Raw genomic sequence first — 20,052 nt, 5'->3', positions numbered from 1 at the left:
CTCCATGCACCGTAGACGAACTCTACCACTTGCTTTTGATAACAATCTAAATTATTTATATATTTTAGTGATTTGCACCAAAAAGTTTAAAATAAGTACAATCGGCTGGCGTAACACGAGAAAAATATTGCTTGTAAACTAGTTAGTTGTCTTAATGTTACAACAATTTGCTTTGAATTTGACGCAACGTGCGACACGTGTTGCAGCGATCAAGAACAAGCCGGTGCGCAACGAGGACCCGAAGGACGCGAAGCTGCGCGAGTACCAGGCCGAGATCGAGCGCCTGCGCGCGCTCATCGAGCAGCGCCGCGCCGCCGACCGCCGCCCGCGCCGCGCGCCCCGCCCGCGCCCCGCGCAAGCACCGCGCGACCCCGGTACGCGCCCGCACCGCCACCACCACCATCACCACCACCACCACCGATAATAATACTACCAAGAAATATTATACTACCACAAACAACAAACACCACCGACAATAGTGCTATTACCATCAAAAACTCCAAAGCTATTTTATTCCACAACTTTCATTATTGTCATAAACACTTCATCACAATGTTAGAAATGATCCAACAAAAAAGATTATGGGTGTTGTAGCTGATACGGACGTTACACCTCTAAGTTCACCTCTAATGCGTCGTCCGCAGGTTATAAAGTTTTTTTCCATGGTTTGTTCCAGCCGAAGAAGTGGACACGGTTAGCATTGAAAACGAACACATCCTCGCTGAATCGACAATAGTGCAAGAGAAATGCAAGACTGAAGAACTGGAACAGCAGATTAGATCGTTGGAGGACAGGCTGGTGCAGGGCGGCGGCGGCAAGGACCTGCTCAACAACCTCAACGAGAGCCAAATTATCCTCGAGCAGAGGAACATGGAGATTGCGGAGAGGAAAAAGAGGGAAGTCGAAATGCAACAAAAGATAGACTTGGAGGAAGAAACCACCGCCATCGTCACTAACACCTTCGCCACGCTGCAGCAAGAGGTCGACCACAAGACGCAGAGGTACCTTACACTTGCACCACACAAATGTTAATTAGTAGAAATAAAAGCAACTCAGATCTGATCCATTTTTTTATAATTTTGTCATCATATGGCAACAACGGCAATTCTTCTGTCTCTCGGCTCTTTTCAGGCTTTCTCCAATCACGCTTGTGCTTTTAGGAGAGCAGTCATGCTCATGGGGGCTGATACATGGCGCTTCTCATAGCCTTCGCTATCTCTCTCTCTCTATCTATCTTTTCAAGTCACTTTTCACGCATGGTGTCGAGAGTATCTTCGAGAAAACGGACGATCGCCGGGTTATGGGCATTGACTTGAATATTTATATTTTATCTAAAACATTCGTCACTTTGTGCGATGCGACTATAATTTAAGTGTCACACGAGTGTGGATACTTAGCATTCCGTAATTCCGTTCCGTATGGAACAGTCTTATGTTACTTTTATCAATATTTTTTTATTTCCTTTAGGATGGAGAACCATTATCTACTGCTAAGGTTCTAAACTCCTCTGTTCCTAAACAATCTATAAAGAAAATTCCTTGCAAGTTTCTTCTGCGTATATTCTAATTCATAATATGTTTTTAGTAGGCATTTGCATGCGTTTTTGAATCCTCGCCGCCTACCACCGGCACGGAGCGGTGATCGGTTGGGAAGAGCCAGAGACTCAACAGTTGCTCTTTTCAATCAAAATTAACAAATTTTCTTGTACAGTATAATATAAATAATGTGAATGACTCAACAAACCAATATGATGAGCGTGTGTTGTCGTGCAGGTTAAAAAAGTGCCTGTCGAAGTATGCGTGCCTGCGCGAGGAGATGGTGGAGCAGCGCGAGGCGCACGACGCGGAGCGGCGCGAGCACGAGGCGCTGCAGGCGGCGCTGCTGGGCGCGCTGCGGCGCCGCCTGCTCCTGGCCGACGGCTTCGTGCCGCACGCCGGCCGCGCGCACGTGCTGCGCCTGCGCTACAACGACGACACCGACACCTGGCAGCGCCCACGCCACAGGTACCACCCCCACAATTCTTATGGATACTACATACAATCAAAAACAACTAAAGAAAATATGATGCAAAAAAAACATGACCAGGTTCCCTCCGATTGATGATGGGGCAATTGTAGGCCTAAAAAAAATCAACAACGTAGCTCGACGAGTTGCTCATTTGAAGTGGCAGTGGATGAATTCGCAATCTCGTGCAATGAGCAGCCGTTCTCGAACGGCAAAACCTCAAAATAGGGACAACCACGCACTCGCAGAGACATGACAGGCAACTTTGTTTCGAGCAGAAACCCTACCACCTGAATTATGTTCGTCCGCCAGCAGTCACGGCGTGGTGTTGCGACGTTTGGAACTCTCACAGAGCGTGTGTTGCAGCGGCGCGGAGCCCCTGAGCGAGCGTCCACTGGCAAGCGGCGTGCGGCGGCCGACGTGCCTGGCGGCGCTGGCACCTGGAGCGCCTGCGCGGCGACGAGCTGATAACCTGCTGGACCTGCGACCGCTGCCGCTGCCCGCCACCGCGCGACACTACGTGCCGCCGCCGCCCCGCGCACACCCACACCCCCACCCCCGCCCGCAGGTCCGTCCCTCTCTCTCACACACACACATCTATACACTAACATCGATATTCCCAAAACAAATAATCTGAACCGTAGGTCTGTAAGCAGGATGCAGTGCGCGTGTGCTCACATAAGTCCGTGACCTTTGTGAGACCGTCATAATCCTACTGTATCTCTCTTACAATCTCATTCTCTCAAATACGACTCTGGTTTTTCACAATAATATTAAACCTAACAACGCATAACGTCTACGGGCAGCGACATCATTTTAGTATGATCAGAACGAATTTGATAGAAACGAGTATTAAATTTTGTATTGTACAAACAAAAGGACCATTGACAGGTAAATTCATTCCTCATAAGGATGTTGGGGTCGAAAGACCACTAGCCGGTGGACACGTCGGGGCAGACCCCACCAGGTGGCCCGATGACATAGTCACAGGTGGTTGCTGCATACGGTCATCGCGGATATTTTTAGGGCAGGTGTATGTCTCGCAGTGGACGCTTATCGGCTCAAATGATGGTGATGATCTAATTTCTACCGTCTTAATCTCGTGCACACTTTGTTTTATGTACAGTTGTTACCACTATAGATGTTATAAATTTGACTTTTTACAGATGCAAGCAGAAACTGTGGTGAAAAAAGAGCCAGAGGTGCGCCGCGCGAGCTCCCGGGCGCGACCTGGCACCGCGCACCACCGCCTCGGCACCGCCGGCGTGCGGTAGACCGGCAGAGGTCGCCGCCCACTTGACCAAATCAGTTGTCATCCGCACCCGAAGTCAACTGTGCCCACATTTGCAGAGCACCGGACTCTGACGTCGCCATCGCAGCCCTCCTGCGACCTCTTGCCTGCGGCTCCGTCTGCAATCCGACGCGCATTGCAGCGCGCGAGCCCGCACTCCGTGACCGACGCCCTCCGATTTTTCCTCGAACTTCGTTTGAGCGTTACGCTCGCAGCGCTCCTGTCGTCGCTGGACATTTGACACTATTTAGTTTATAATCATAGCGCCGCAGCGCTCTTGAGCGCCTCTAACGGCGTCGCTTACTTGTCTAATCGATCGAATAATACGCCGAATGAGAGATAAAGCGACGTGTCTGGCTTAATGTATTATCAGTTACAGCGGTGTTGGCAGTGTTATATATTTTGCAATTTTTTTTTGGCTAGCAACCCGGTGCGCAGGGAACGATTTACTGCGGCGAGAAGTACCGGCCCGTCTTCGAATGGTTTCTATCTAATTTATATAGAAAAGAACACTTATTAATTATATGCTATAAATAATATTGAGATGAGCTCGAGCGGGCAGGACATCGCGCCAGTGATCTCAAATCGTTCCACTTCGTACGCCGCCCACTCGAGGAAATCATGCGGAGTGATGATAAGCTAATGAAACCCGTTCAGCATCCTTTAAAGGGTAAATAGTGGGCAACGTTCATCAGCTCGGGGCGTACGAGTGACCCGCGACGCGGCTGCGCTGCTACCAGCTCGGCCCCAACACGACCGAGCGTTGCGTCGCCGGTGTATTTTATATTCTGTGATTTAAGTATTTTTCGTAGTGTCAATTGTAGTCGGGCGCCGGCCTGACGTCGTTTTGTATCCGAATTTTTGTTTTAGTCAATTTAGGTTGTCGTTTGTTTTGTACGGATTTTATTTTACCATTGTTGTTTTTAGTAAATTTTATTTATGCTTCGATCGCTTTGTAGGTTGAAGCAAGTGATATTAGATAGTGTACTATAGTTGTAAAAGTAAATGCGGCCTGCGTGCGTGCGTGCGTGCGTGTGTGCGTGCGTGCGCGCGTGCGTGCGTGCGTGCGTGCGTGCGTGCGTGCAGCCGTATCAGTCCTCTCTGTCGCGATCCAGCGCTAAGCTACTGTATTCGAGTATTCAGGAAATCGAAATTTTGCTGCTCTTAATTTACATTTAGCTTTTGATGCAGCCGTAACTGTATTTGTGTATCATAAGATTTTATACGGGATGATGTGCCTTAGCGCACGTCCGGCTAGGTTAAGGCCGCCTCCAGTGACCCCGAGGTCAACGTAGTGAGTTACCAAAGATGGAAACGGTCCATTCCATTGGTGTCGTCCCTCGAGCGTGAGATCGAGCCAGTTCCTCATGTTTGAGCGTTATTGAATTTTTATTGTAATTATTATTATGTGAAGACACGAGTTCTAGTCAGCGGCCCTGCGTGCACGCGTGTAAATATTGTCGCAGGTACCCGAGCCCGCCCGCCTCGTTCGTTAAAAGGTTATGCGTTCGGCTCACCGGCACCAGGCATTGTAAAAAGGAATCATGTGATATGTGTCAAGAAAGCGCTAGTCAGCTGTGCCGCGTACACGCTTCTACTCACCAATAAAATATTTTTAATTTTATCTCTGTTTCATTTCACCCCTACCTACCACTCGTATAATTTCCACGCAACAGTCGACGCCTGATGGAAATGACTATGCAAAAGGTAAATTAACTATTTCAACTCAAGGTGTCATTCAAGTCACAAGAGAAGGACATTTTTTGCATCCATTTACTTTATATGATGACAACAATATCAAGTACACAATCAAATCTTATGTGTAACTGCGCCGAGCGATAAAGGCACGCAGAGGCCCCCCAAGCCCACGGGATTCGTTACTTTGCAAGATATTACGCTCAGCGACACCTGCCCTCTGCCAACTCAAACACTCGACAGATGCAAGTAAATTTGGGCAGCAGTCTGGCCCCCAAAAATTTATCAAAAAGCCTTAAGATTTTTTTTCCTGGTAAAGAAAAATTTTTTTTTAATATGAAGCGAAAAGTCGCTGGATGTGAGCAGAGCAAGATCAGTCGTCATGCTCAATTTTAAGGAAGCCCTGTGCTATCGTAAGCAGTGGGTTCCCATCGGCTGACATGATGATGAAGAGATATACAACGCCCTCTTCAGACGGTTAGTGATAAGAATCGCCCATCACAGTGCACTGTACGACAACATGTAATTTGCACAATAATACGGAATAAGTTTTATAAACAAACAAACCAAACAATGCTTAAACAGTAATTAAGGTGAAGAACAGACAATAAAAATAAGATAAAAATTGAAGCGTGACAAAAGGATATCACGATAATTTATTTCAATGGTATACTAAGAGTTTTGAAACGAAAGCGATGTACGAGCGATATATCAGCATTACTACTGCGATCTTCCACGAGAGGAAATACAAGTGATAAGGGCTCGTACTCTAATGTTATTATTTTGTGATAATTAAATATAAAATACTTTTCCTTTATAAGGTTATGCAAGAACACTATATTCCGGAACCGGGCGCCGCTAGCTTCTTAAAATCCATTTTTGTTAAAGCAAACGCCGCTTTTTATTCTCATTGCTTTCATTATTGATTATATCATATGTGACACCACTTCTGCGTTCATCTTGATTAGCTGTGAGATTGCTCGTAATTTTAGCTAAACCTTTATAATGGCTTCGGCGCCATCTAACGATTACCAGTGCGATGTTTACACATTACTTGATGGTGGTTATAACTACCCGAGACGGCCTCTTGATAACAAAACCTGCTACAAGTTGTTATTGACACATTTATGTGGATGTTCTCCGAGTACGTTTCATTAGTTAAAATATTAACGAAATATACGCCGCACGATAAGCGGGGTTAAGAATAATATAATAAATACGTGCAATCATATTGCGTGCAGGGAACACACGCACACTGCCGAAACAATATTTGCTCCTTAAATATAAATTTTCTTGATCTCTTTATCTAATACTTTTATCAATCTATTTGATAAAAAGCACGAGGAAAGAATAAGAATGTAGAAAACGCGGAGGCTTGCTTTTTCTAACAAATAACGCCATGACGGTGTTGAAAATACCACGGCGCCCGACACCACAGCGTCCTTTTAGAGACTGACAGTAAGGTAGCGCTAAATGAAATCTCTGCTTTAAGGAACAATTAATTCATTGAAAATCTTATTCAATTTTCGACTTTAAGTACAAATGCGTAGTATGGTTGAGGGTAAAAGATAAACGGGCGACAGTTTATAGTTGTCAAGTGGGTAATGATACCTTCGTACATAACATAAAACTATCAAATTAAAATTTGCCAAAAAGTATAACAAGCCTAAATTAAAGTGCACATATAAATACGTAAAGAAAAATTAAATGAGTTATAATGACCTATTTTGTATAATAATCTTTGTTATTTTAATTATACCAGGTTTATTTAAGAAAGTTATTTTTTTTCGTAATAAATACTCCTAAAATTTAAAGTATGGTATATATTAATTTATAAATGTTTGTGCGCAATTAAAAATGTTATTTCGGAACGAATCACAGCAGTGGATTATTTAAAATTTATGCGGTAACTTGATTATGCGGCATTAATTACACAGCGGCTCTTTAAGTACCATTAAAATGATTACAAATTTATCAAAATCAATTCGAATTATTAAACATACAAAAAATATGATACAAATTTAAAGAGTAATAACCAACCTTATATCTATTTGAGAAAAAAAGAAATTCTTTCAATGCATATATATATATATATAAATAAATATTTATTGAAAATGTATGGGAAGGTTTGTATAAAAACTTGTTAGCATATTGAAATAAATTTTGTTTAGATGTGTACGTTTAATTTTTTTTAAATTTAGTTATTCCCCTAAAATGTTTAAGTAAAACAAGTGAATTACGTTGTTTATTTTATAAGGTATTATTTAAAATAAAAATATATTTTTACGGTTATTTTTAGCTTTTTATTTTCATGCACCGCCTAGTGAGGCCAACGTCGTCACATCCAGTCACATTGCACATCACTATTTTTGTAACCGTCGCCGAATTTTGAAAGTGTTGGGGCTTTGTTTCGGTTACAAAATGTGGGAATTTTTAATATAAAATTAAAAGTAGCTAGGATGTCGGAAAAATTGAAGGATTATCAAGTTGTCGATGTTCTCTGCGGCGGCGCGTTCTACAAAGTGAAGCACAAGGTCACGAACAACATATTTGCGTGGAAGGCTTGCGACTGCAGCGCGTACTCCGACCGACAAGTACAAAATATAGTCAGCGAAGTGAAAACGATACGCGATGCGGCATCTGGCAACTTGCTGCGCTACTGCGACACAATACTCCACGACGCAACCAAAACTCTGTACTTTGTTCTCGAGTACGGCTCCTGGCAGAGCTTGCGGGAGCTGATCGACATCTGCGAAGTCACTGATAAGTATTTCTCCGAAACATTTATCTGGTATTTGCTTCTGGAGCTCGCTAAAACTTGCAAACAGGTAGAAAATTTTAACTTTGCTGTTTTAAGAAAATGTCTTACTTCGCGGAATATTTATATCGACGGAAACGGGGGCGTGTGCGTCGACTGCTTCCAGCTGCAGCCGTCACACGAGAGGCGCGAGGACCTCATGAAACAAGTCGGAGAGGTCATCTTTTCCTTGTGTCATGGAGTGCAAACTAATACGGACAAAATCGAAGAGTTCCAGTACAGCGACGACCTGAAGGACATCATTGCTTTTGTTACCGATGCCAGAATCGACGCATTACGTCCCGAAGTTATCATATTTCATCCCACGATATTAGCTAACATAGAAGGAAAGCCAAGACCTAAAGCAATGTCAGAAATATTGGTGTCTAGTAAATATTCAGTGAACAAATCAGAACTAAACAAATGTGATTCAGAAAAAGTTGTTGAAATGTGTAAGAGTGTTAAACCTCTGCCAAGATCTCAGTTGAACGCCCAGGATTGTCCAGTGTATGTAAACATCAGCCCAAAGCGACCAATGAACAAAGAAATTGGCAACATATACAAAGAAAAGGGAACACTGTCACCCACATTAGCTGCTCTGGCTCTAGAATTACCTGGTTATGTGCCTCGCTGCAGGAGGCCATATGGGGAAGTAATGAACACTTATTCTGCAGCCCAAAAAGTGTCCGAGGAAACATTTAGCCATCAGTGGATGTCTAGACTCATAGCCCTGAGAGCAAGGGAACAATCACTCAACAAAAGGGAGAGAGACCTTGTTGTTAAGGAAATTATAAACAGTCCGGATAAAGTTATTGTTTCCAACAATGATCCAGAGGCTTTAAAGAGCAATGGCATCACTCTGCCTCCAGTCATTGCCAGTGCTGAGAAGAACCATTGGAGGTCGCGACGCCGCCGACGCCGCTCGGGCTCCGTGCGCACGAGAGCTCGCAAAAGCTACAGCTATGAAGATCTAGACAGCTCTCTGTCGGCGGACACGGGAGATGGCAGCATCATAGTCACGACGACGAAGTTCACAGCAGACAACATGCCACGCCGCAACATATTCCCTGACACAGCAGACAAAAAAGTGCATTTTACTCCATCTAATCCATTCACAGGAAGCGATGAGAGCATCACATTTACATTCTATGAGCTGGACAATGTGGACGGGGAACATAATCACAATGCACAGCGAGCTGTCAAGGATATTAATCAGTTTAAATATTTGGAAACAGACAATGCAACAGAGAAGAGAGTGGTGGGGTGCTGGAGTCATTCCTCTCCTGCCAAACAGGCTAAAGTGTTCAATGATATAACAAATCGTGGTAGCTTAAGAAAAACACCTTCAAAGAACAGTCTCACATCGCAGAGCTCTGTAACTTCATGCTCTATGATGTCAGCCCGCAGCCACTGGAGCATGGAGTCCAGCAACAGCAAGGTGAGTGAGGGTTATGTGTCTGACAGGACTCGCTCCAGCATGAGACAGTGCCCACAAACACCATCTGCCCCTTCAAACTTGAAGAAGACTAAAAACCGGAAATCTTTGCTCCATTTCAAAACCCCCTTCAAGTTTAAAACATCAACTAAGGTGTAGCAACTCACTAGAGATCCCCAAAATGTGCTGCCCAGCAGTGGGAGCAGTACATGCATGATAATTGGTATGACCCCATGTTGACATACAGAAGTAGTTTGGTTAGTTACTTAGGTTTGTGCTTACAATGGTTGTGGTGTTTGTTAATTCTTCCTTAGAGATTAAGGTTTACAATAAGGACTTAGTTTTCAATGTATATTGTATAAAAAAACGGACATCAACCCACCCTAAACCTAGAGAGTATGAAAATTAATTAATTACAAATTTTTTATTATGCGGAATGAATTCCCTAGTGTAAGTGATGTTTTGGTGCAATGTGCAACATGCACTCTGCATGTCAAGTGGGATGTGCAACAATGGCGTTGGGAAGCACAGCCCACTTGCATTGCAGCCAATGTCTTCCATGTTAGTTTTAGGAGAACATTATAATCAATCCTTATTTTAATGATATTAAAAATTTTGTACAATTTGTGCTGTAAATTGTTTTAATTAAAATGAACTTATAATTGCAATAAAGAGTTGCCATGTTTTTGTATTGAATAAGCTAGTTGTAAAGTTATGTGTTTGTATCATTGTGGTTGCAGAGAATCATTTTATTATGTTGATAAGGTTTAGTGATAAATACATAGTCGTACAACAAATTGTTTTATTTCAATAATATGCACATTGTGTAGTGGGCGACCATGCGGTGCACGCCCCTTTGCTTCACTTTTTCTTATTCAAAGCTTTATCAGCGCCCTCCAGGTATTTTTTGGGCAGCCCATACTTTTCTATTAGCAGTTTTGCTATGAAGTGTGTCTGAAACAGAAAATTTACACTCCTTATAGAAACTTTTATATTTTATGAAATATATTCAATGTGATAAAACTGACCATAGTCTTGACCTTTACACATCCAAGGTCACCGACGTGTTTCAATCTAACATTACTAAAGAATGTCAGAGCAAGAAGTTTTTAATTTCTCAATAGATTCAACAAAGGAAATGATCACTAATATTTTTGATTAACATGATTAATAAATATTGATATTTATCACACAATATTATAACCTAACCGTTTTTTCTGCTTCGCGGCGCAAAAGCGCTGCGTTATTTTGTCTTTCGTATTTTTTTTCGTCAGTGCCTTTGTTGACCTAGATGTGCGCTTGCCTGTGATGCTACACTCATAACATATTCTAATTTATTCTTAATTATGTCACTGCTTGATACCATCGCAAGGGAAAATCGAACATAAAATAATGATTAAAATTGAATGATTTTTGTCTAAATGGGTGTTTTATTTGACAACATTAAGTCAAACTATGTCCCACATATTTAGTGCATTCATCCAAGAATAGTTTAGCAAACGGTTAAATGAATACCTGCTCTCAATTATTTATTCTGATTGCTAATTGTACAAAATCTGTCTATGAATCTCCGAGATATGAACTTTATACTGTAGTGCGCATGTTTAAGGTTGCATGAATATAACAATGGGAGACATTAGAAAAGAATTTTTTGAATACTTTTATTACCTGATCGCCTTGTACCATGAGTTGGTCACACTTTGCACCGGGTGTCCTTGTGACCCCACAGGAAGCAGCCACGCCATGCTGGCATACTCGCGCCATCTCCAGCAGGTTGAATCCATAGGCTTCAAGATTTGATACTAATGTGACCTAAGAAATATATGAAATATCTCATGTTTATTCTTATTACATACAATTATTAATTTATTATAATATAATAATTCCTAAACTTTATTTATTACCCTTAATACTCAGTGCTGGACTGTTGTCCATTGAATAATTACTTTGAATATGGAACCAACTTCAATCAGCCAGACTAACTCACCTTAAGACTCTTTAACTCCAAGGTAATAAATGTGAATGAAAGATTCCTATGTGATCCTCCAGACTGCTTCATAATGGAGGCACTAACAGAACAAACTAGATACTTATTAAATATACTAAAATCGTTGACATTCTGTATGAGGGTTGTCTAGGTTCTATTTATTTTATGGAGCAACTACATGCAGCCTTTGACAATCTCCAATTTACAAATCTTTGATGTCGGTAAAGTAATTGCATTCCCTAAACATGTTTGTGACAATCTAATGCCTTCATTGCAAAGGAACTTTCAAAGGGTTTTATGCACATAATCTAGTTTGTTATGTATTTCTGAACCCTTTGTACTTGAAATGATTGAAAACTCTGGCTTGAAAAAGATGATACAGGGTGTAATAAAATGAGTGATAACATGAGACATACAAGATTCTTTTTATGCAAATATTTTGGTCATTACATTTAGAAACAATTCAAAGGTCAGTCACAAAGATGACGAGGATAGAAGAATAAGCAGCTATTTAGAGTTTCACAATAAACAATTTATGGAACATTATTTTTCAGAAAAAGAATTATCACTTGAAAAATCTACTGAAGGATTCAAAGGACGATATCTGGAATGGAACTTCGAGTATATGTGTTGCCCGATGCTCGGACAAGTTATTTATGCTCATCAAAAATGATATATTATATTGCCTAATTTTTTTTAACTAAAAAGTTATCCAACATTCCATGTTAAAATATATATCAATATTGAGTTGTTAGAAAGGGATGTGAAAATAATCTTTGAGTGCAAAGGGCTATGTGTAGTATTATACCAAACAAGACTACATTCAATGTTAGTGTTTATAGACAATTACGGTACTAATGGTTTTCTCAAGGTGTATGGATTAGTTAATTGTCTAATATGGTGATATTTACATAGATTAGTCAGAATGTTTTAAAGGTACCAGGGTCCAAACATTACTTTTATCTCAACACATAAAAAATAGTGTATGTAAATAGACTACGATAGAATGTTTACCTTTTTGTTCCCGCTCCTGGTCGCCACTTGCATCTTGATAGGTTCCAATTTGCTTTTGATAACCTTAACAGTGCCGTCCGGAAATTGCAACTCTGTGCTCGGAGTCATTTTGTTGAGGACTGCATTCATTAAACCTTCCCATTTCAAAGTTTCCTGGTACATTTAGTAACAGTGAGTTTATAAGACTTTGTGATTATACTTATGTTGCTAAAATAGTGTAGATTTTACTATGTTTTAATAAAATCGTATTATAATTGTATATTATAGTATACAAGTGTTTGGTATCTGCAGATAAGTATTGCTGAAAATTTTTATCTGTGGCACAGAAATTAAGGCTTGTATAAGTCATAGACTGGAATTTATAACGTTATCAATACCAAAATTGACTTGGGAAGATAGAACACTGGCCTTGTTGTGATTTCATGTTTGAGGGTCGTAGCTATTTTATTCTATAAGTCTATTAGATAGATTACAATAAAAACTCGGTTAAATTTGTTGTGCATTTCCTCTCATTGTCATATAAATTAAGTTCAAGGATTTAATAATAATACAACCTGATTCTAGTTTTTTTGCACATTAAATCCTGCAGCAGGATTGCTGACTTGGCCTATGTTAAATTTCACAGTAAGTTCATCTATTGTAATATTACATTACTGTTACAATGCAACTATGGCATGAATATAAATATAGAATGACTTGTGAGGTGAGAGTGTTTAGTTAAAATTCTTCATAATGCAAATCCAGTACAAGCTTCAAAAAACACTGCAAGTATTTGTGCATTCAACAATGTATTGGAATAATTTTGTTTAAGTGCGAACAGCTTTGATAAGTTGTATGCAGATTCTTCTTTTTAGTCGATAGACATCCACTGTAAAATATAAGATCACAGTTACTGGTTATGCGCTGCCCGCATCCAGCGATTTACTGCAACTAGAGATTACCTTTGTAATATTTACCACAAACGCTTGGACAAGAGTGCATGTATTAAATGTAAACCTTAAAATTATGAACAAGGCTTTCTGACTGGATTCAGTATTTGGACATATTTTTTAGATACAGTAATCCAAACAGTATGTATACCTCGTCAAAATAAATTAAAAATGTTAAAAAAGGCTCACGTGTTCCTGTTGGCCCGCGATTTTGGCGAGCAGGGAGTCCAGAACCACGGCCCCGCGCTGCTGCGAGCTGTTCAGTCCCTTGGTCTTCACGTACTCCGTGAGGGTCGCACGCACGTCCGCTGCACTCAGGGCAGTGCCTTTTCTGGTATTAGAATATAACAAACTCATGGATATGTGATCGATGACTTAAATCCATTTTAGTAACAGTATAAAATAAATTCATGGAATGATGAAGTTTTACCTAATTTTTTTTTTAGATAATGGATATATTGGACCAAATAATTTAAATTTACTCCTAGTAATGACATATTTAAATACATTTATCATGTTTAATTAGTTTCCATAATTATGTAATGTAAAGGATGATTAGTTATTGGTGTAAAACCTTTAAAGAGGTGATTGTATAGTTCATATGTTGCCAATCAATATGCAGTACGTCCTTTTCAAAAATCAATGGTCTGGGAATGTCACAGACATGTGAAGATCCATAGAGGAACAACAGTACCTGACATAGCAGTGCGAATTGATAAGTGGAATTGGCAATAACAAAGCAGCAGGGGCCTTTTAGTTTTATAATGGAGACCATGGATTGCTAAGCGCAGTACAGGACGTCCATCCGTCGAAGGACGCTCAATGCAAACCGCTTCTCACCAATTATATTAGAAATCCATAGGGGACGACTCCATACAGCAGTAGATGTTCTACCGCTGAAATGATGATGATAATTACCGTAAGGGCGCGAAGAGGTCAGTGACGTTGGCTGTGATGCAGTAAAGGTCCCGCACGAGCGGTGGACGAGGTCCCTCGTCTTCGGCGGCAGGAGGAGGTGCACGCGCGGGGGGACGGTGCGCGCGCACTCGCGGGTGCAATACTGCCACGCCCACCACCGCCGACACGCCCTTCTCGATCTCACGCACCTCTAGCAGGCCTTCCTTAAACATGCGCCACTATGTTAACAACTTACAATTTGCTTGGTAATTGTTTTAGGCATTAGCGTTAATTAAAGCTTAATAGGCGAATATAAAAAGTGCTCATTTACTGTCAACTTGTTTTGTAAAAATAAAAAACATAATTATGATCAGCCATTGAAGAATTTGTACTGCCAAAAGTACCTATTGTATTTCAATAGAAAAATTAAATGAATGTAACATGTTTCACAGCGATTACTGTATACAGGATGATTAAAAATAGTTGTAAAAGCTTTTCGTTCAAAAATGAAATATACATTCAGCCCTTTAAAGCTTTTACAACTATAATCAATCTGCATGTATACATCCTCATGTGTATTTCACATTTCTTGACTTGCAACTGACTCAACTGCTGAAAACAAGTTGTTGGTTGTTTTACATATGATGAATACAGATTATATATAGCAAGCTAACATTACTTTTTGCATTGCTTCAAGGAACTTCCCCATCTTCTTGTAGCTTGACTTCTTCACATCAATGCTTCTGTCCGGTGGACACAGTGGTATGAGGTGATTCCTGAAACATAATTATGACTTTATACGCCATAAGATACCACTTGGTTTTTGTATATAGCAACTCTTCAAGAGATAATATCTCAATATGAGTTCTGACACTAGGTCAGCAGTAAGTGGGTGAAGGAACAGTAGTCAAAAAAGATAGTCTAGGTAGTGAACGGTGGACACATGATATGGACAGCAAAGATTTGAAAGAACTTGAGGGATTATACATAATTAATTATTAAAAACATATAACATATTAAATTTACTTCTTGATAAAAGGTGTTCCAACTAGACAGGAAGGTTTGCTAAGATAGTTGGAAAATACCCAATACAAAACACTTCTGTCCTATCCTGTTGGAAATCTATGGGGGAGGTCTATATCTAGCAATGGACATCCCGACTAAAATGATGATAAGAACCTCTGAATCAGTGTTTCCGAAGGTGGGGCTCACACCCCAAAGAGTGGCAATAGTATTGTTAATTGGGGTAATTCTAAAATGGGCTTGAATGTTTTGATTACATATAAAATTTATGTTACATAGAGGGGCGTAATAATTTTAGAAAGACTAAGGTGGGGCATGGCACGAAATAGGTTGAGAAACACTGCTCTAAACGAATAAAACCAAGATTCTGAAAGTGTAGTTGCCAAGCAAAGATATTTATTTTACTATGAGAATATAACAATAAATTCAATTAATTTATGCCTAAATATGAAAGTTTTATTTATACAGGTGTTGCATTAATTTTATTCACACTGAAGGCACTTACCGACAAATAAATTCGAAATTTACTATGACATAAAACTACATAGATAAGACATTTTAACACTTACTTGTAGAGGAGGTTTGTCTTTAGTGGTAGCTGCAGATTTTTACCCTCCAATTTTATAAACGAGAGGAGACACCACTGCAGCAGCTCGTCCATGTCCGAAGGAACTGGATCCTCTTCTATTTGTGAGGAGTCTGAAAATATATCTATCATTACAGCACTGGCAGGAGTTAGTTACAGGTGACCTGGACTATAGCGCAGCATGAACTCATGTGTAGTTTATTGTAAGTGATTTATGTACAAAGTAAGTTTACACTAGAGTTGAATTGAAAATAACTTTTTACTATTTCATCATGGTATTCTATTATCAAGTAATTTTGATTTAATTGTGCAGAAATTTTGTATGACTGTTGTATTTACATCTCTTGGAACAGAGCGGAAAACTCTGGTTTGTTACATAGAGTTCTAGAGCTATTGATTCACTTGCCAAAAATATTTATACCCCATAATCACAAGTACATACTGTTAGTGTTCCCGGCTATTGAAACAAGGCTGTTGTTTTGATTGACTGTAAATGTTTGACAGGTTGGAATATGGTTGTTTATTTGCTTTGATATTTAAATAGACAAAGTAATTTTTCTAGTGTTATCTTAGCATATTTCACATTTAATATTTATAAGAACCAATCTATACTTGAATGAAGGTATAAAAGAAACAAGCAGAATTCGTGAAGCCATTGCTGAGTTGAGCACTTGACTACACATTTGGCAAATTAATTTTATTTATGTGGATAAAAATATTTCAGTTAGCTTGGGCAAATGTTTTTTCTATTTTCTAATCACAATCTTCGAAAAGGCTATAATTAAATTTGTTTGTAATTAATTCCGAAGATGAATCAAAAAGGAAAGCAAATGTGATTGATAAAGTGCAGGTTCGTCTCACCAGTCGCGAGGGTCTCGTCGAGTGCGTGTTCTTCACTGACCTCGACGGCGGGCTCCTCGTCGGGAATGAGTCTGGGCTCATTAGCTAGTGCAGCCGGGTGTTCAGGCGGCGCCTGCCTCTCCTCCTTTACAAGGCTGGGCCATTCCTCTTTAATGGGTTGGATGCTAAGCTGGATATATACAAAACATTTTAATGAGATGTTCTATCAAATACATCACGGATGGAATATTTGAATTAAATATAAATGCATCAATAAATATAGGAAAGTGATAACTATAAATTCTTATACTTTAGTTTAATAAGAAAAATTATTTATATCAATTAATATAGAGCAAAACAGACAAGTGTATCATCTGTTTAAAAGTATTGAGGAATTTGGGCAGTGCATGATTTCTCACTGTGATAATGATATATTCATGATAGACTCAAGGGTATCATACCACATGCATACCCTTGAGTCTACCATGCTGTGATCAAAAACTAAGGTGAATTTCTTAATTAAATATGGATTCTTTATTTATTCTTTTAAATCTATTTCATGCCCCAAATGCACTTTTGCCGATGCTTTTTTCACTCCTTGAAACAGTCAGAATAGTCTTGCAGTATAGCCTTGGAGACCTTCTTCAATTTCAGTTTTTATCTCCTCAATCGTGTGAAAATGGCGTTCCCTTATTGGTTATTGAGTTTGGTGAATAGCCAGGAGTCAAATAGACAGTCTCACAAACCTAAATAAAAATTACCTGCCTTCCTAATACTCGGGAGTCTTAAATGGAAATTCCACCTTACTTTTTTATCACAGTAGTATATCAAAATTTTATTTATAATGGTAGAAATAATAAGCTGTAAAAATAAACAGGCTGGTTTAGGTAGTAAGTTTATTTGGTGAAATTCTCATGTAGTTCAAACTATTACAGCAAAAAAATTAATGATACATAGAATGATAAAAGATTGGAAACAGTTTTTCTATTACCTGTGCAATGTCTTTAGAAATGCTGTCGGCCATAACACTGTAGCCTGGCGGTTCCATCTTTGGTCTTTCTATCCTTCCAAACTTAGGTTCCTTGCAAAGTAAATCTCCAAACACGTGTAAAGGCTCCATGCACACACCCCTGGAAGTTAAGGTAAAACTAACATTAAGTAATTTTAAATTGGAAAGAGAAATAGCAAAATAAACTAGACAAAAAAGGCTTACTAAAGTTCTATCTCCAGTAACCCAGGATTTGTGAACTATATAAATTCTAGTTTTTAATTCCAATGATATTTTTTATTATTAATATTAATTAAGATCAATTAATAATAGAACTATTTTGTGGCCTCTACATACAAGCATGTTGTTTGACTTCCACTTGTTAATGATTATGAAGATATTTGTCACAATCACACCTTTGTCTGATATATTTGAGATACAAAGAAGCTATCCATAATAAGCCAAAATTTTAACATAAAATAGTTTGGTTTATTAAGTTATTTAAGTCAGTAGACACCCACTGCAAGGGATAAGATTCCTCCAAAGATTGCCAAAATGACTGGTTCTGCACACTTATTAATAAGAATAAATAAAAAAAAACCTTACATGCTGGTCCTCAGAAGGTCAGTAGAGGACATGGTAGCGCGACCAATAGCCCCTGCAGCACCGTTGTCAACAGTGGCAACAGCAATAAGGTCTCCACGAGAAAAGCGCGGAAACGTCATTGGATCCGCTAACACAACACCTGGAGCATACAATGGTGCACCGCCTGCAAGCTGATAGTAGATAATGGCTTTAACTATGTTATGAACACATTTTTTTAAGAGGCCATATGAATCTTTGATATGTAAATGCAGAGAATTTTTTTAAATAGTAAATCATTATATATAATGTTTGTTGAACGATTTTAATGGACAATATTTTATCACAATATTTACTTTTGTATTCTCTTCACTAACAACTAGATATGACAATATATGACAATGTCATTAGTTTAACCTGTGATAGGTAACTCTTGCAAGTGTTATGCATTTGATGTGATTGATGTTATGCTGCTAGCTGATTAAGCCTTTGCACAGCTTCATTGAAATCAGGCTCACGAAAACTGAAGTCTGTTAGCAAAAAATTTACTCTGGCCAATTGTATTCTAGTTACATCAACAACAATCCCATGACTAAGGACTATACCCATATAAAAGTATAGTGTAGTGCAGGTAAGGGAAGTGTGGATAAAGGAGACACAGCATACTCCTGACCACCTTCATTTGAAAGTCAACTAGACAGGCACTGCCTTTGATGTCTTGAGTATGAGACTAATGATTGTGTGGTGCATTGTACCCACCATAGGCCTGATGTGGGATTTGTATCATAGCATAGAACACGGATTATCAAAGCATAGTTTGTTAATCAATTTATTGACCCGCAAGGTTCAAGAATAGGGAGAAAATGACAAAAAATTTGAAAACCTTAAATTTATGAAATAAAATGACATTGAACATCAGTTTCACAACAGTGTATCCTGAAGTATTAATCATCAGCCTATAATACAAAAAATCTGTAAATTATTTTACACAAATACGAAAAGTTTACAGTAGGTAAAATTAATGAAGTAACTACTTTATTACTCTTTTATTTCCTAATTTATATAACTATATTGTGTGATAAAATTATTATTTTAAATTTGTAAGCTCGAAAACTTGATTAATTATTTTGAACAAATATAGCTCATAAGCTTTGGTCTATACCTTTGGTACAACTGGAGTGTGGACAATGAGTGTGGGTAGCAGGCTGGGAGCCCGCCACAGCGCGCACACGGTGGGCAGCAGCGCAGCACCCGCTTCAATCACCATCGGCACTCCGTCCACGACGAACACGCCCACCGTCTCCCCCGAGTGCAGCGTCAGTTTCATGCAACTGGTATTCGACTTCACCGGGACTATCTCTTTGACTGTCTCCTCCGTGGCAGCGGGATGTTCGTTCAATATACGCTGCGCTAAATGTTTTCTGTTAACAAAAAACGTAAATCATTGAAATTTTCTCTTAAAATGTGTTTGGTTGGTACAACTCATCTTATACCACATACTTTTCTGAATTCTTGAGAGTGTTGTTGGATTTGTGTTTATACGCCTTGCCGAACATTGTGAAAATAGTTATTGAGTAAATTTATAAAGTTTTAATGTTATTATTCTTTAATACAAGGATATGTTTCCATACTTTACGCGGCGTTTTTTGATGTTAATTGACAAACAGCTGCCGCCTGACATTCAATTACGAAATGTCCACATGACGTTTGTGTTAAGTTCTAAAATAATGGATCAAGTCAGTAAATTTAAAAAACGTATATAAAATATCCAATTTTATGTAGCTTTTTAACTTATTTTTTTATCTAAATGCATTAAAAATATGTTATACATATTCTTACAAGTACAATGGATAAGGAAGTTTTTTTTAGCTCCATCTATTTATTAACGAGTTAAACATTAAGCCTTTAAGTATTAATGTTTACATATCTCTATTTCCAGGATGAAATTATATATTTGTAAGTAAGGTTATATTAAGGTACGATA

At 39.1% G+C, this 20,052-nt stretch overlaps 3 protein-coding genes across 5 annotated transcripts in view; 2 read left to right on the top strand and 1 right to left on the bottom strand.

Annotated features, from left to right (window-relative positions):
- The window catches only part of Klp68D (kinesin-like protein 68D), a 52,416-nt gene extending 47,497 nt beyond the window's left edge, over nucleotides 1-4,919 (top strand). For 2 of the 3 annotated variants that reach the window (XM_068767108.1, XM_068767107.1), the window contains 5 exons: nucleotides 207-374; nucleotides 677-1,001; nucleotides 1,773-2,003; nucleotides 2,371-2,572; nucleotides 3,171-4,919. In XM_068767108.1, coding sequence (XP_068623209.1) covers nucleotides 207-374; nucleotides 677-1,001; nucleotides 1,773-2,003; nucleotides 2,371-2,572; nucleotides 3,171-3,278 — 1,034 coding nt within the window. In that variant the 3' untranslated portion in view covers nucleotides 3,279-4,919. Of the gene's footprint in view, nucleotides 1-206; nucleotides 375-676; nucleotides 1,002-1,772; nucleotides 2,004-2,356; nucleotides 2,573-3,170 lie in introns of those variants that run through there. The other variant, XM_068767109.1, reaches the window with a different exon arrangement.
- A 2,444-nt stretch (nucleotides 4,920-7,363) lies between these two features.
- LOC137923747 (serine/threonine-protein kinase Nek2-like) lies at nucleotides 7,364-10,600 on the top strand. The gene has a single exon (XM_068767014.1). The coding sequence runs from the start codon at nucleotides 7,450-7,452 to the stop codon at nucleotides 9,379-9,381; it is 1,932 nt and encodes a 643-aa protein (XP_068623115.1). The 5' UTR covers nucleotides 7,364-7,449; the 3' UTR covers nucleotides 9,382-10,600.
- Nucleotides 10,014-19,724, bottom strand: eIF2D (eukaryotic translation initiation factor 2D). Its single transcript, XM_068767015.1, has 12 exons — nucleotides 19,569-19,724; nucleotides 19,231-19,489; nucleotides 18,093-18,262; nucleotides 17,490-17,628; nucleotides 16,520-16,688; nucleotides 15,642-15,771; nucleotides 14,729-14,825; nucleotides 14,071-14,273; nucleotides 13,342-13,483; nucleotides 12,224-12,376; nucleotides 10,891-11,034; nucleotides 10,014-10,176 (listed from the first exon to the last, which is right to left on the bottom strand). The coding sequence occupies exons 1-12, from the start codon at nucleotides 19,622-19,624 to the stop codon at nucleotides 10,084-10,086; spliced, it is 1,755 nt and encodes a 584-aa protein (XP_068623116.1). The 5' UTR covers nucleotides 19,625-19,724; the 3' UTR covers nucleotides 10,014-10,083.
- Between the last annotated feature and the right edge of the window lie 328 nt (nucleotides 19,725-20,052).

This window comes from Battus philenor, unplaced genomic scaffold (genome assembly GCF_028537555.1).
Source record: "Battus philenor isolate CCGP_79_NKW_IND1 unplaced genomic scaffold, ilBatPhil1.0.hap1 SCAF_22, whole genome shotgun sequence".
NCBI classification, from domain to species: domain Eukaryota; kingdom Metazoa; phylum Arthropoda; class Insecta; order Lepidoptera; family Papilionidae; genus Battus; species Battus philenor.
The sequence above is the reverse complement of the archived record's forward strand: the minus strand, read 5'-3'. Positions and strand labels throughout refer to the sequence as shown.

Coding starts and splice junctions, on each gene's coding strand:
- eIF2D (XM_068767015.1), bottom strand. CDS start 19,624: ATGTTCGGCAAGGCGTATAAACACAAATCCAACAACACTCTCAAGAAT. Junction 14,826..15,641: donor AAGACAAACCTCCTCTACAA/GTAAGTGTTAAA, acceptor ATTATGTTTCAG/GAATCACCTCATACCACTGT. Junction 10,177..10,890: donor TCATGGTACAAGGCGATCAG/GTAATAAAAGTA, acceptor TTTCTGTTTCAG/ACACACTTCATAGCAAAACT.
- LOC137923747 (XM_068767014.1), top strand. CDS start 7,450: ATGTCGGAAAAATTGAAGGATTATCAAGTTGTCGATGTTCTCTGCGGC.